The 15,949-nt window shown below is 62.2% G+C and overlaps 1 protein-coding gene across 1 annotated transcript; it reads left to right on the forward strand.

Annotated features, from left to right (window-relative positions):
* Positions 1-1,116: 1,116 nt before the first annotated feature.
* Positions 1,117-13,104, forward strand: UBE2I (ubiquitin conjugating enzyme E2 I). The gene is given in 8 exon segments (XM_030301532.1): positions 1,117-1,210; positions 3,517-3,542; positions 3,544-3,594; positions 3,782-3,865; positions 4,902-4,980; positions 8,642-8,752; positions 8,882-8,960; positions 11,197-13,104. Coding segments are annotated over 8 exon segments (588 nt in total). The 3' UTR covers positions 11,261-13,104.
* The last annotated feature ends 2,845 nt before the right edge of the window (positions 13,105-15,949 follow it).

The following is a 15,949-nucleotide window of genomic DNA, read 5'->3' on the forward strand; positions in this document are numbered from 1 at the left end:
CGGGATCTGAGAAGAGCACATTCCGGTGCAGCCCACAGTGGGAGCCCTGGAGGGAGCCCTGGAGGCAGGTGGCAGGCTGGCCTCTCGTCCCTCTCAGGCTGCGACTAGTAGTGCCAGGTCGTGCTGCCCCGGCTCCTGCCTGCTGCTCCGAGGCGCTCTCCTGACACCTAAAGCTGCGGAAACGGCTCTCTCCGCTTGGCGGGTGGATCTGGGACTCTGAACGAATGGATCCGCGCGTGGCGAAAATGTAACAAACTGGCTGCTTTGTCCTGGCGGCAGGAGGCCAGTGGGAGTGGAAGCACCAGGTCTCTGCTTGGGACAGTGCAGGTGGGCACCTGAGGCTCTGCGACCCGATGGCACAAACCGAGTTTGGTGCCCAGTCCGGGTCCACCGGCCACCCCCGAGGAGGGGGCTGCAGGGACTTTGGTGGGCCCAGCCCTCATTACCTTCCACAAACCGGGACAAGCACGTGCAGCCAGGCCTAGGACGAGGTGACTCTGGCTGCTCTTGAGGGCAGAAGAGGTGGCCCGTGGCAGGGTTGTGACCGCGGTGAGCCAGCAGACGGCACTCAGGGTCGCCCCCCTGGCCCGGCCCCGTCGCAGCCCCTCCAGAGTGCCCGGATTGTCGGTGTCCGTGGCTCCTCGCTGTGGGGAGCGCTGGCCTGTGGTTTCACAGACCTGTTTCGTTGCCTGGCTGAGCTCAGACTCACTGGGGACCTCGCATGCCTTCGGTCACCGAAGCTCTGTGTGGGTTAATCCTGCAGAAGCGTCCTGCCTACTTGTGCTGTCTGCCCAGGGGGCGGGGGTGTGTGCTGCCACAGTGATCACTCCGGGGACGGTGGGGGGCATGGGGCCGCGGGCACTTGATTGAGAGTCCAGAGTGTCCCGTGCCCTCAGGGCTTCTGCAGGGAAGGAGGGCATTTCCACTGACCCAGCTTGGTGCTGGGTCAGGTTCCGTGCAGAAGAGCCAGTTGAGGTGAACGGTTTGAGAAACTTGGGGAAGTGAAGATTTTCAGGTGTCAGGGTCCCTGCCAGCCTCTGGCCAGAGAGCACCTTAAAGACAGACTGGGCTGTGCTCCCCTGTGCCCTGGCTCCCTGAGGGTACTCCGTCCACCTCATGCAAGCCCAGGTCCTCGTCTTCGGGATCATTGCCCCCGCCTTGTCGTTTTCCCTGGGCCTCTGCCTCTGTCCCAAACAAATATTCCAGACAGGTGTGCTGTCCAGTGAAGGAGGTCCCCCAGGTGTTGCCCTTCAAGGTCCCAAACCCCCATAGCATCGTGCTCCTGGCAGTCGGGTCTGCACAGGGACGGGGAAGGAAGAGGGCAGGCCGGAGCCCTGGGACGGAGCGGTGACAGAGAGGAGTTCTAGTTGGGGTCCCAGCATGGTGCTGTCTATTTTGGACTTAATTTTGCAGTCAGGGAAGGTTGGAGCCCATTTACAAGGTGTTCTGGGGTCAGTGCCACAGCCTGAGGTGGTGGCCGGGGTTCAGCCCGTTGGTCACGTCATCCTGACAGTTTCCTGAGTGGAGGACTTTCCTTTTTGACTTTTGCTTTTCTTACAATAACAGAAATAAACTTTCTTAGTACCGGACCCCATCTGATTGGTCTGGTGGTGTGTCTGCCACAACTCAGCCGGCTTCCTGAGACCCGGGCCCATGGATGACCCCGGAGGCTGCGGCGCTGATGCCCAGGCCCCTCCTGCCCCTTTCCTGGGAACACAGTTGTCCAAGAGCCTCCCGAACCTGTAGTGCTGGGCCCCACCCAGAGTTCCCGCCTCATGGCCACAGGGCCTGGGGACGTTCGTTTCTGACACGCCCCAGGTGACACCACCACCCGGGCCTGCCTCTGCTGAGCTGGTGGCCTGACCCCGCCGGAGTGGGGGTGAAGGGTGTGATTTGGATTGGGTTGCTGAGGCGGGTGAGGGTCAGCCTGAGCCGGGCGGGGGGGTTTGCACAGGCGTAGCCGACAGGGGAGTGGTGGCAGCAGCCGAGAGGAGCTCGTCACCTTCTGGATCTTAACAGGCACGTCACCTTCTGGATCTTCACTTCCGGTCGTCCTGAGTCTGTGTTGAGCCCCGGGGGCGGCGGGTGAGCCTGAGCCGGCAGGCAGGGCTGGTTTCACGCGTTGTCATGCATTGTCGTGGCTGGAAGGTGGTTCCGAACCTGGTGGAGGGCGCCCCTGTTGTCCTCAGGAACGTGAGGTGCGGTCCTTTCACCCACAAGAGCGGAGAGGAGACGCTCTCCTTGGAAGGCTGAGGGGCTGAGGGTCGGGACAGGCTAGGGGGACTCCCTTTTTGTCTCGTTAAAGCCTTGTTTATGTTTCCGTGGACTTTGAAGACAGACTTAAGGCCAAATTCTCTAGCAAGGTTAGTGACCTCTGAGGGTACAGGGAAGTTGGGGCTCCGGCCTCTTAGGCTGTGCGGGGTGAGCAGCACCCTGGAGACCCTGAGAGGCAGCTCTCCCCACAGGGAGCGTGAGCCAAGCGGATGGCGGGGGTAGGGGGAGCTCTGGGCCACTAGTGGGGACCCTGAAGGCACCAGGCCTTGGGGGTCTGTGGTCTGGAGGTGCTGGGGGACCTGACACCCAGAAGCGGGACTCTGAGTAACCCACTCCTGCAGCGCTCCTGGGACTGGCGGGCCCAGCGGGCAGACTGCCTACCTCTGGGCCTGCACGGGTGTCTTCTCCCCAGGGGTTCCTGGGTCCTGCTGGCCACCCCCCCCCACCCCCGCTGACTTTCCCGAAGTAAATGGGAGAAGAGCCCTGATCTCTCTGATGTTCGTGGAGTGCCAGTGATGGGGAGGTGCGGTGGGGTGAGAAAGCAGAGGGGATGGAGGAGGGTCGGGTGCTGTGGGCCAGTTGCAGTCTAGGGACTTGTGCACGACGCGGTGGGCTTGCTGTCTGACCTGGGGCACCTTTCTACTCGGTTGGTTTCAAGAATAAGAGTTACTCTCTTGGCCAGACCTGAATCTAAATTGTGAGCCCCTGATTCTACACTGGGGGACTGATGCCCCCCCCAATCTCTGCATTGGCAGAGGGGAGTGGTCTGCCACTGCCCTGGCCCCCCACCCCGGTCCTCAGGCAGTGCTCTGGACATCCCCACCGTGTCCTTGCCTTTCCTGTGGAGACTGACGGTGGGAACCCTGTCGCTGCAGCCCTCTGCAGTGTGACAAGAGGGCAGGACAGGTGTGCGGGCGTCTGCTGGGAATGCTGGTGAACCCTTCCTGCACCGCACATACCTAGGCCTGTGCCGTGGCCCCCGGGGGTGGGATGTTCACAGGGAAGGGGCCCCACGTGGAGGTGTTCTGGGTCTCCGGAGCATCCTGGCTCCCTCTTTCCTGGAGAGCCGCCTGCGGAGGAGGCCGGGGTCGCCCCTTGGGGACGTGATGCCCGGGGCAGACTCAGGCTGGGCGGTTTGCTGGGAGCCCGGTCTGTGTCAAGCTGGTGTGAGCGAGGGGAGGGGCGGGACGGCTCCTGCACTCTGCCTGTCCTAACCGCGGTGCTCTGCCCGGTCTCTTGCAGGGACTTTGAACATGTCGGGGATCGCCCCTCAGCAGACTGGCCCAGGAGAGGAAAGCCTGGAGAAAGGACCACCCGTTTGTAAGGAAAGCTTTATTTTCTGTGCGTAGCGGGGGGGCGGTTTCCCCCGGTGGAACCCGGGAACCCCATCACGCCTGCTCTGCTACACACTCTGTGCAGGGTGCCCTTGGGAGTCTCAGGACTGTTGGCGAGCAGGAGGAATGAGATGCCGGGGCGTTGATGTGCCTGTGTGGTTGTTTTCTCTCAGGGCTTTGTGGCTGTCCCAACAAAAAACCCCGATGGCACGATGAACCTCATGAACTGGGAGTGCGCCATTCCCGGGAAGAAAGGGGTAAGGGGCGCCACTCTGCTGACCTGCTTCTCGGGGGAGGGGACAGGGTTGCGGTGACAGGTGATTCCCCCCCCCCCCCCACCAGTCAGCTTTAATTCAGAAAGAAGAGCTGTGTTGCAGGAGGGGCTGGGTGTGGCACCCCCACCGAGCCCGGGGGCAGACCCTGCTGCGTGTTCAGGGAAGAGAGCCTTGGGACACGCTGGAGAAGGGCCCAGAGGGAAGGAAGGGCCTTCCCGTTTGTCCTTCAAACCCGCTGCAGCTGAAGTAGCCAGGATATAGTGACGCTCGACCTGGCGGTCTTTGAGCCTGGGGCAGGTAGCGGGGGGTCCAGTCAGGGCCAGCGTATTTGAAGCATTTGGGAGTCAAGGTCTCCAGCAGCCCCGCATCCGGCTCTTTCTGGGTTGACCCCAAAGCCAAGAGGAGACCCCTGAGGTGACCTGGTTACGCCCCGGCCTTATCGCCTTATCGCCGCCACGTCCCTCCACCCGTGGCGTGGCGTTTGCGTGAGCTCAGCCTGGTGCTTCCTGACAGCCTCCTCGCCCGATGCTAAGCTGGCAGGATTAGGACTCGGCTTTGTCCTCGGACAATGTGGTTTGCTTTCTCCGTTTGCCACGGCTCCGTGGAGGGCCGGGCCCGCACCTCTGCCTTTGCTAAGCCCCTTCTCGGCCCATCGTCTGAGGCTGAGGCAGGTGCGCCGTGGCCTTGTCCCTCCCGGAGGAGGCTGGGGAGGGCTGTGCTGGTGGAGCTGGCGACAGGGGCCGCTCAGGTGGAGATCCTGACCCCCGATCTGGGTCACAGGGGGTGGCCTGCGGCCCCGCCTGTCTTCCCGGAAGCCTAGCTCCCGCAACGCTCCTCTCCGGGGATGGTCTTTCCGGCCCCCTCAGGGCCCGTGGCAGCCACCACGGTCCAGTCGTGGGGACAGCCGGTCGGTTTGTGGGGCGGTGCTGGGGGCGTGCGGCAGAGGCCAGTTCCTCCTGGGCTCAGGCCCGCGGCGGAGGCCGGCGGCACGCCTGACTGCACGTTCGTTTCCCCGCAGACCCCGTGGGAAGGAGGCTTGTTTAAACTGCGGATGCTTTTCAAGGACGACTACCCATCCTCACCCCCAAAATGTAAGTAGAGCGAAGCCCTCGCGACTCCGTCTGCTTCCCCACGTTCGCCGTGCGGCGGCCCCGGGGGCTCTGACCCCTGGAGGCCGTGGACTGGAGCCAGGTGCACGTGGCGGGCGTAGTCGGGTGCCGGCTGTGATCCACCGGAGGCTCCTGGCCCTGAGTCCCTGTCGGGGATAAGGTGCCACCACCGTCTGCCCTCGCTAGGGATGGGCGTCACAAGGACCACGGTCCGGAACCCCACCTCTCGGAGGGTTTCCTTCCCCGACCCGTTGTCACCGCGCCCGTTTGTTAACACTCCACATCCAACTTGTTGGCTGCGAGCCGCCTGGATGGATAAGTCTCCGGAGAAGGCAGTGGGAAGAAAAGGCCGAGGCTGTCTTTAACGTCGTGCTACGGTTATGTCATCAAAGTGCACTTTCGCGAGACTCAGGACGGGAGGAGCGCCAAATTCCTCCCCGCTTGCAGCTGGAAGCCACCAAAACCGGTCCGTGGTTGGTTAATTAAATGAGTGAAGGCGTGCCTCGTTGTGTGGAGAAGTGTCCCGCACAGCACGTGGCCACCGGGAACGGCCTTACGGAAACATCTACGCTTGGGTTGGTAACTCGAAAAGGTAGAAGAACGTTTCCATCATAACGGCGTCTAGCAGAAGAGTTTTAAGCATGGATAGTTAGCAGGGTGACCCCTGGGATGGAGACTTTTCATTTGGCTGGTTCTTTGCTGTTTGAATTGTTTCTGCCGCGTGGAGGTATTGCGTTGAATAGTAGCTCTGATTAAGAAACGAGACCGTCACGGCTGCTTTCGTCACTTGTGTTCAGCTTGATACCTGAATTCCAAGCGGACTTGACAAGGCAAAAAACAAAAATCCCAGCCAAGAGCGGGAAGGGAAGACGGGCTGCAGATGGTCTCGCCTTTCTTTTTAGATCTTTTTTGATAAGGTTGTGCAATAAGGGATCAACCTGCAAAAACCTATTTTCAACATAATTGCAACAAACGGAAGTGTTTGACCCTGACTGTTTACAATAGCGTCAAATCCAGGTGTGGAAGTTTTTGTGGAAATCGTCACACAGATTCTAGAAGTCAGGAGCACGGAGAGTAGCCGCGGCCCTTAGAGTGCCAGGGTGGTCGGGGAGGCCGGGGCTGAGGCGCGTCGGTCCAAGGGCACCCACACCCGTCAGCAGGATGGGCGAGATGTAAACCGGACAGACCTGCTACGGGGACACGGTGACTGGGACGCAGGCCTGCCGGGCAGAGGCCACACGTGCCACGTGTTTATGACATGGGCGCAAGGCTAGTCCGGCAAATGGACCGGGCCCACAGAGTATCCCTGCGGAGGAGACAGGAATCCGCCCCCCCCCGCCCCAGGTAGCCTTCCAGATGAATCTCCACGTCCAGTGGAAAGAAGGAACGGTGCGGCTTCTAGAAGAGATCGGTAGATTTCAGCAGCGAGGCACAGAAGGTGCTTTGGCCCCGTAGGCAGAACATCGCTAATGGGGCTACGTCACACTGAGCACCACGTGTTCACCAGGAGAAGCCAGTGAGGGAGAGAGATGGGAGCACACGCCCCCCCCCCCCCCCCCCCCCGCCAGCACTGACCCTGAAGCGCAAAGGGCGTCGGCACGCCAGTAAGGAAACCGCAGGCGCTGTCGGGCCACACGGGAGGCTGTCCCCTCTTGTGCCCGCAGCGTGGGAAGAGGTGCCGACGTCCTCCCCCCGCGGAGGGGCGGAGCGGCGGGGCCCTCAGACCCCACCCACCGCAGGTGTGGATTTTGCACCGCTTCCCCTGGGGAGCTGTCCCCCGAGTCTGCGGAAGCTGAAGTTGGGTCTCTCCAGGACCCGGCTGCTCTGCTCAAGTGAGCGTTCAGCAGACGCGCACGCCGCTCGCCGCGGGTGGGGACCAGCTTGGTCACGGCAGCCTCATGTGTAGTGGCCAGAAGCTGGAGGCAGCCAAGTGTCCCCGATCCAAAGATGGGTGGGGGCGCCCCGGGGACCCAGTCATTTAAGCTCCGACTCTTGATTTCTGCTGGGATTGCATCGACAGCATGGAGTCTGCTTCTCCTCTCTCTGCTCCTCCCTCTGCTCGCTCATTCTGTCAAACTTTAACGTTTATTTTTGACAGAGAGATGGAGCACGAGCAGGGGAGGGGCAGAGAGAGGGGGACACACGGAATCCAAAACAGGCTCCAGGCCCTGAGCTGTCGGCACAGAGCCCGACGCGGGGCTCGAACCCACGAACCATGAGATCGTGACCTGAGCCGAAGTCCGACATTTACCCACCTGAGCCACCCAGGCAGCCCTCACTCTCTCAAACGTTAAAAAAAATCCAAAAAAGAAGAATGGGTAGACATTGGGGGACAGTCTACAGCAGCCAGAGGGAAGGGCCTGCAAGTACCTGAGACTGCGCGTCTCCCAACGTGATGCGGAAGAGCAGAGCCGCACAGGAAGTCAGCGGCCGGCCCTGCGGCGGAGGGGGTCTCGGCAGGGGCTTCTCTGACTGGAGGAAGCCAGCGGTGAGCAGAAGTCGGGACAGGGGCTTGGGCAAGGCCGTGCCCGCCACGGCTGTGCTTTCCTGGGTGAGAAAAGAGATCGACCGCCCAGATGAAATTAAAATCAGTGACTTGTGCTGAGGAAGAAGCTGAATTCAAAGAGCAGAAAGGCGTGCTCGGGGCGGGAGCAGGTTCCCGAGGGCCCTTCCTGCGGGGGCTCGAGCCAGAAGGTGTGCAGCACACCCACAGGTCAGGAGACAGACGGGATTAACGGGCGGGAGACGAGGCCGGGAGTTTCTCCAAGACGCGGCCGGTGCGTCACAGTGAGTGAAGGTGCTCGCCGTCCGGAGGCCCAGGGACGGCTGACCTCCGTGAGGCTGCCGGGGGTCTGGGATCGTGAAGCAGTGGGAGCTGGCGGTGGGCAGCACCTCCTCGGGGCCGGATGGACTGGCGGCGTCACGTAGACATGTGCGCGCATGACCCGCGAGCGCAGGGCCGGGAGGGCGCAGGCTGGACGCTGGTGCCCGGTGTGGTGGGTGGTTCGGGAGTTCCGTCAAGCTGCGTGAGACCCATCGTACTTTTCGGGGCGTAATTAACGTTTTTTAAGTGAAGAGAAGAGGGGACGGTGCCCAGATAAGCAGAGAGGAACGCCTACCCTGTCAGCTGTGGTGAACGGTCCCCGGGGAGCTCGAGGCAGTTTTCCGCTCTTCTCTGTTGTAGGATTTCCTACACGTGTGTCATTTTTTAGAAAGGAAGGAACTTTTGTTTTTTAAAAGAAAGAACGTGGGATCCTAAGAGCCTCTCTTTTTGGAGCAGAATGTGTGCTTTGAAATGGCCACTTGTTTGGAAGGGCCGCCGATGTTTCTGCCTCAGCTGTCCCCCAGGACCGTTCCTCACCTGCTGTGCGACTTGGGGAGGGGAAGTGAGGGGTGTGGGGATGCCCAGGACTCGGCTCCGTCCGCCCACTGTCGGGAGGCAGGGTCCGGGCGAGCACATGGATTCGCCTCCCAGTCCGGGACAGGTGCACGCCTGCCCCCGCCCCCCACCTACTGCCACCCCACGGCCACGTCCTTCGCCAAATGCCTGGTGGCAGCCGGTCGCCCTGGTGCAGGGAGATCGCATTCATCCTGCCAGACGACCGCTGCCGCCAGAAACACGTTTCCTTCTTCCCTGTGGTCCAGGCAATTGAACCACCGCTGTTTCACCCGAACGTGTACCCTTCGGGCACAGTGTGCCTGTCCATCCTCGAGGAGGACAAGGACTGGAGGCCAGCCATCACGATCAAGCAGGTACGGCGTAGGGTGCTGGCCTCAGCCTTCCTGTGGGGCCAGAGGCCTGTGGTCTTTATCTGAGGCCGAGGCCGATGTCCCAGAAAAGCTTGCCTTTCAAACCGCTGACCCCTGTGTTCTCTTGTCTCTCACACAGATCTTGTTAGGATACAGGAACTTCTAAACGAACCAAATATCCAGGACCCAGCTCAAGCAGAGGCCTACACGATTTACTGGTTAGTAGCGGTCTGGCGCTGCTTGCTGTGGCCACTCGCTGGCCTGCATGCGTTTCCCCGGAAGTCTGGTCCGGGCAGCCCGTAAGAAGGGGGAGCCGCAGGCTGGCTGTGGGTGGGAGAACAGTTCCTGCCGCTCCGGGCAGCCTTTGCGAAAGGCCGTGAGACACCAGCTGTAACGGGGAGACCGAGTGAGGCCACCAGGGAAGCGTCTGAGGCCAGGAAGCAACCAGGACAGGCCCTGTAGGCAGCAGGAGCTGCAGGTGCAAAGGGCCTGTGGTGGGCAAGAACGGGTGAGCGAGGGCTGGCGTGGCCACGGTATTGTTGGGCGGGGTGGGGCGTGGCAGGAGGTGAAGGTCAGGTGATATGGGCCTCTGTTGGCCACTTTGTCCCTGAGAAGCTGTGGCTGGGCAGACCATGCGTTTGGTGAATCTCAGTCCGGCGCAGAGGAAAGGGCCCCCAGGTGCGGGCGCCAAAGGAGGCGTTTCCAGTAGCGCGGCTCCCCGGGCCCCAGATCTCGCGTCACGGCTCTCCTGTGGCCCTGCTTCCCACACCCTCCTGGGCCTGCGTGTGGGCCGCCGGGGAGTAGCCCTTCCCTGTGTGGCACTGTGGTGGCCGGTGAGTCCCGTGGGCCAGCGTCCACCACCTGTGCCGAGGGAGAAAGGCCAGGTGTGTGTTAGGGTGGGCGACAAGTGAAACCTGGTGCTGTGAGCCTGGCTGGATTGTTAGCAGGGCAGAGGCCTCCTGGTTGTGGGGTCCGGCATCCCCTGGCCCTGCCAGCCAGCTTCCCCGCTGGTCTGGGAGGTGGGGCTTAGGCCTGGAGCGGGGCTCTGGGACCTGCAGGGCTAGCATAGGGGGTAGAGGTCAGGCAGGGACGTGTTCCTTCCAGGGGACATTTCTGGAAGCCGTGGGTGCAGAGGGTGAAAGCCGAGGGCAGGACCGTCCTCTGGCCGCCCTGAGCAGCAGGCTAGACGTCCGATGCCTGCCTGCGGGCAGGAGCTTGCAGTGATGGCTCGGGTCCCTAGGCCCAGGCGGGGCGAGGCCCCGCATCCCCAGGGGCGTGTTCCCGCCGTGGCTCGGCTGGAGGTCACGTGGTCCCTTGGCAGCTGTGTGCCAGTGGCTCATGAGATGCGTCCCCCTGCTCTCCGCCCCCGGCCGGGCGCTGTGCGAGGGTCACCACGACCTCTGTCTGCAGCAGCCCGCTGGCCCAGGCCTCTGTGAGGCCACTCACGACAGTGCACGCAGAGTTCTCACGACAGACCAAATGGTCTGCAAAGCCAAGGTCTCCGTGGCCTTCAAAGAGCTTGCTGCCGGCCCTGGCGTGCGCCTCGTTGCAGGGGTGATGTTTGCGGTGGCCGGTGGTGGCCACGGGCGCCATGGTGCCACTTGTGAGAGGCTGGCCTTTCCGCGCCTGTGTCCGTAGCTGCCGGGACGGCAGCAGGTGCTGCAGGGTGGGCGGCCGCTCGCCTGGGGCCGCTGAGGGTCGTCCCCGCGGCGCCCGGGCTCCTGGCCGCCCGTCACGCCACCCCTCCTCTTCTACGATTTCTCCCGCCAGCGGCGTGCGCTGGAGCACTTCAGAGCTGACTTGACTGCCTTCTAGCTCCTTCCAGAGCCCCCTAGGCAGCTGCCTCCATCCGGGGGGCCCCGGGGCCAGGCCGGGCTATTGGCTGGGGTGGGAGCTCACGCGGCGTGGCCCAGCAACAGAGGCTTGTCCTGTGGCCTCGACTCCTCGGCTCTCGTGGCCCTTTGTCCCTCCACCCTGGGAGCCCCCACACACCCCGGGGCCCGGGCCACAGGCGACCCAGAGCAGCGCCCTGAGAGGCACGCTTGTGGAGAGCACGGCTTGGAGGGACCCCTCTCTTCCGGAGAGCACTGCACACTCCCAGGTGCGTCCCCGCTGGACGCGTGCTGTGCCTCGGCTCCTTGGGTGGGGGGGGGGGGGGGTCCCAGACCAGCCCTGGAGCCCCGTGGGGAAACCGGCACCAAGTCCTGTCCGCCTGGCCAGCAGAGTGGTGCCCGGCAGTCTGGGTTCTCTCTCCAGAACTGTCGCTATGGTTTCAAACCGAGAGGTGCCGGTGGCCGGTCAGATTCGTAAACTTCGCTGCGCCCACCCCCACCCCACCCCAGGCCTTCCTGACCGCGAGCCGCCCTCTGAGCCGGCCCTCTGAGCCCGCCCGGCCCTGGGCCCCCGAGGGGGCTGCACCTGCTGACTGACGTGTCTCTCTCTTGACCTTCTCAGCCAAAACAGAGTGGAGTATGAGAAGAGGGTTCGAGCACAGGCCAAGAAGTTTGCACCTTCATAAGCGGCGACCGCGTGGCAGCGTAAGAAGGAAGGGATTGGTCTGGCAAGAACTTGTTTACAACATTTTTGCAAACCTAACGTTGCTCTGTACAATTAATAGTCGCCTGGGGAGGGTTGGGCGGGCGCCACTTTCCATTTCCGCCACCGGTACACAGTCCTCGACTCGCTGAATTGCCCGGTTTTTCATACAGGGTCTCTTCCTTCAGTCTTTTGTATTTTTGATTGTTATGTAAAACTTGCTTTTATTTTAATATTGATGTCAGTATTTCAACTGCTGTAAAATTATAAACTTTTATACTTCGATGAGCCCCGAGGAGCTAGTTTCCTAGTTTCCTTTGCTCGCGGATGCAGGCATGCTTCCCACAGTGTAGAGCTACGCCCGGCCCTCAGCTGGCCTCCCTCCCGCCTCGGTCTCCGCGCACCCTGGGTTGTGTGCTTACGAGCCTCAGATCCAAAGTCAGCCGGCGTCTCGTTCCCGCATCACTTCCTTTGTGTCTATATGGCGTTTGTCTGTGTTGCTGTTAGAGTAAATAAACTGTTTATATAAAGGTTTTCGTGGCATTATCGTCATTAAGAGCGTGGGGAGGCGGCCTCGCGGGGCCCGGCCCCCCACGCGGCTGCAGGCCAGCGGCGCCCCGCTCGCGGCCCGTGCTCGGCACCGGGCCCTGTGAGGAGCGCTGTGTACGAGGAGGTGTGTGTGCCCGGGGTTGTCTCCCGACCCCGGGTCTTTGCGCTCCTCAGAGGCGGGTCTGGTCAGGGCGGAACTGGCGTCCGGAGCCTCCCGAGCTGGCACCGGCCGTCCGAGGTCCTCCGGGCCCCAGGAGGACCGTGCGCAGGCACTGGCCGGAGCCCTGCCTGGGGGGGGTGGGGGGGTCCTGGCGTCAGGATGCCCCAGGAGGCAGGTCCGAGGCCACTGTGCGCGGGCGCTTCCTTTTTCCTGAAGGGCTGTTCTCAGAAAGCACCCCAGAAGCTGAGCCTGCCGCGCAGCTTCCGGAGCGGGCCACCTTCTCACTTGGGCCCAGCCGGGAGGTGCCGCCGACGCAGAGGGGGACAGGCCCAGCGCCCCGCGGCCTGGTGCCAGCAAGGTGGGTCTTGGCCCCCTGGTCCCAGGGAGCACGGTGCGGAGTAGACGGGAGGCCCGGAGCCTGCCCTGCGCCGGCTGACCTCGCCTTCCCGGCCGGCTCACCTGTGTGGCTCCGGTGCAGGGACCCGGCCGGGCCAGAGGGGTCCCCGAAGGGGCGGGAGCTGGTCGCCAGGACCCTCGGTCAGGAAGGGCACCTCGACGCGCCAGGCAGCAGGATGGCAGTGGGCTGGGGGGAGGGGGGGCGCGTGAGGCCCCGTCCACAGCGCCTGCGTGGCCCGCGGTCCCAGTGCCTTGCTCGCTTGCTCGGCTGGACGTGTAGCTGAGCTCGACGCTTGATGTTGGCGATGTATTTTCTAATGCGGAGGGCCCCCCGGGGGACCCAGCCGGGTCGTGTGTGTGCGAAGCCTCTCCCAGAATGTCTTATTTTGTAATGACTCAACTACACTTAGTAATAGCCACACGTGTATATGGTTAATATATATGGAAATTCAATATATTTTCTAGTTAAAGCATTCTGAAGTAATCGATGTTTCTAGCAAATTGTCATGACTTCGACTAATGAAATGTCCTCTTGTGCCACAGTCCTTGGCTTAACGAAGATGTAACTCTTGTAACGGGGGAAGGAGGGACTGTGCCCGTCCTGTTTCTGCTGTGAGGGAAGAGCCTGTTCCCGGCATGAGGCGCCTGATACTTAGTAAGGAATTGTGGGCAATACGTTAACCACTGTATCTGAGAATCCTCTAATTAAAACATTTCCACAAGTGCTGCCTGCAGGCTGTGTCCTTTCCTGCCCTGTGCCGCGCAGGGGGTGGGGGGGGGGGGGCTGGTCCCTCTGTCGTCCCCGCTGGGACCAGGCGAGGGCAGCGAAGGCAGGGAACACATCACGTGCTGACCCTTGGCGCCGGAGGAGGGTGTCCCTCCTGGGGACCCCTGGCCGGGCCTCCACAGGAAAGGGCGTCGAAGTCCTCAGGTGCCCAGACGCTGACCGCGTGTCAGCCCCACCTTGCGGCTCCCGGGACAAGCCGGCCACCGGAAGACGGGCTGTGGGTCCCCGAGAGTCCCCCTGGCCTCCCTGGACTGTCCCGCCCAGGTCAGTGCCGCGTGCTCACACCTGTCTACCGAGCAGCAGCCACCTCATTCCCTAACTGGGCCGCCCCCAAACACTCCTGGTTCGCGTCAGCTCGCGTTGGGCTCTGTGGACGGGCGGCCTCCATTTTGAGGTTGCCATGACGACGAGTTGCCAGGTTGGAGGGCCAGGCTGAGCGCTGACTTGGGCTGGCTCGAACCAGTCTGAGCCTGCTCTAGCAGGGAGGGGCTGGCCCTGGTGCTGAGACAGAAGGGGGGGGGGGCGGTTCTGCAAGGTGGCCTGTGAGGCTCGTCCAGAGACCTCTGGACCCTGTGACCCCACCTGCAGAGGCCCTGACCCTGACCGAGGAGGCTGGCTTAGGACCACGGGGTGGACAGGGGCTGGAGCACCTGGCCCCATCTGCTGTCCGGACCCCAGGAAGTTGGGAGGGCCGGGGCCTAGGTCCTCCCTTCCTGGTCTCTGCCTTCCCAGGTGACCTGCCACCACGCTCCTGAACGCTGCCCCTCCCACTCCTGGAGCCCCAGAACCTGGGCCCCCATCGTGCAGAGTGATGCTGGGTATTCGACTCCCCCAGCTTTGCCTTCTGATGTCACACACGACCTTCACCCCCTCCGGGGTGGGCCGGCACACCTGCCCCTGGGCCAGAAGCTGACGCTCGGGCTCAGTGGACAGACGCTGGACAGTGGGCTGCAGCCAGGCCGCCCACCCTCACAGAGTCCCGCAAAGCCCTGTGTGGGCCTGCTCCCCTTCCACCGCCAGGCCTGGCGCCCGGGACCACCCTGGTCCTGCACAGGCGTCACCTGTGCGGGTGCTGGCAACTGGGCCCCAGGAGCCAGCATTTCAGGTGAGAGGCCAGACCCCCTCCCACCCGGAGCCAGCCACCTCTTCTGCTGGCAGAAGCACCCAGGATGGCACGGGTGATGGGACAGGTTCCTGCAGTCAGCGCCGTGGCCAAGTCCCTGGGTGAGCCCCCACGATTCTCCTAGGCTGCCCCACCCCCGCCCCCACCCCTGCAGGCCTCTGACAGGTGCCTCAGTGCCAGTGGGAGCAGTGGGAGGAGCCTTACTGCCAGAAGGCTATGCCTGCAATTCCAAGGTCTGCCACCAGAGGGCATCAGGTCAAGCGTGTATTTTTTTAAGATTTTATTTTACTTGATTTTATTTTTACATTTTTAATGTTTGTATATTTTTGATTGAGAGAGAGCACGAGCAGAAGAGAGGCAGAGAGAGAGAGGGAGACACAGAATCGGAAACAGGCTCCAGGCTCTGAGCCATCAGCCCAGAGCCTGACGCGGGGCTCGAACTCACGGACCGCGAGATCGTGACCCGGCTGAAGTCGGACGCTTAACCGACTGCGCCACCCAGGTGCCCCTGTTTGTATATTTTTGATTGAGAGAGAGCACGAGCAGAAGAGAGGCAGAGAGAGAGGGAGACACAGAATCCGAAGCAGGCTCCAGGCTCCAAGCTGTCAGCACAGAGCCCAACGTGGGGCTCGAACCCACAAACCATGAGATCATGACCTGAGCTGAAGTTGGATGCTTAACCAGCTGAGGCCCCCCAGGCGCCCCAAGATTTTATTTTTTAACTAATATCTGCATGCGACATGAGGCTCCAACCTACAACCTGAGATCACTAGTCGCACGCTCCACTGACCGAGCCAGCCAGGCGCCGCAAGGGTGAGGTGGCCTTACAGAGATGCCCCCTCACCTCCTGTGCTGCCTTTCTCCCTGCTCTCCAGCGGCCATCCATCTGGAGCCTGGGGGTTTTCCCCTGGCCCCAAGGAGGAAACCACTCTCCTGCCCGCCCAAAGCCCAGAAGGTGTGAGCCCCTGGGTCAGTCCCAGCCGCCTGACCCTCTGTTTTGTGCCCAACTCCTGCTGTGACAAGTGCATGTCCCACATTGCCTGCTCCCGGCCTCTCTCCCCACTGTGGAGTCACCCCCAACCTACAGAGGCGGGAACTGAGTCCCTGGAGGGCCAGCCTGCTGTGACCATGGTCAAGTACTAGCTTCTCACTGAGAACCCCCCTCACTGACAGGTGCATACTATGTCCATTTTACAAAAAAGGGAAACTGAGGCCCAGAGCTGGGCTATGAACCCAGCCGGTTGCTGTGTGGCCCTGATAAAGCTCTTTCCCTCTCTGGGCTTCAGTTTCCTTATCTGTACAGGGCAGTCGTAAGGTCTCCTCCACCCCAGCAGGCCGCAGTGTTAGGCCTGAAGCCTCGGCGGTGCTGGCCTCCAGTCCCTTGCTCCCCAAAGGGCAATGGATGGGGGTGCGGGCAGGGGCCCCTCCCCTGGCAGCTGCCCTTCCTAACTTCCCATTTACAGCAGCCGCAGAATCTCTTCACCCCAAAGCCACGATGATCACCATGGCAACCAGGCCTGTGTTTGTTCCAACAGGTTGGCAGAATCTGACAAAAGACTGCAGGAGGGGAGGGCATCAGCACCGAGATCCTGGCTCAGGACCCGCCAGTCCCGGGGAAGAATGGTAACTGTCCCCTCCCGGATTCCTGCCTCGTTGT

The sequence above is a fragment of the Lynx canadensis genome, chromosome E3 (assembly GCF_007474595.2).
Source record: "Lynx canadensis isolate LIC74 chromosome E3, mLynCan4.pri.v2, whole genome shotgun sequence".
In the NCBI taxonomy this organism is placed as follows: Eukaryota; Metazoa; Chordata; class Mammalia; order Carnivora; family Felidae; genus Lynx; species Lynx canadensis.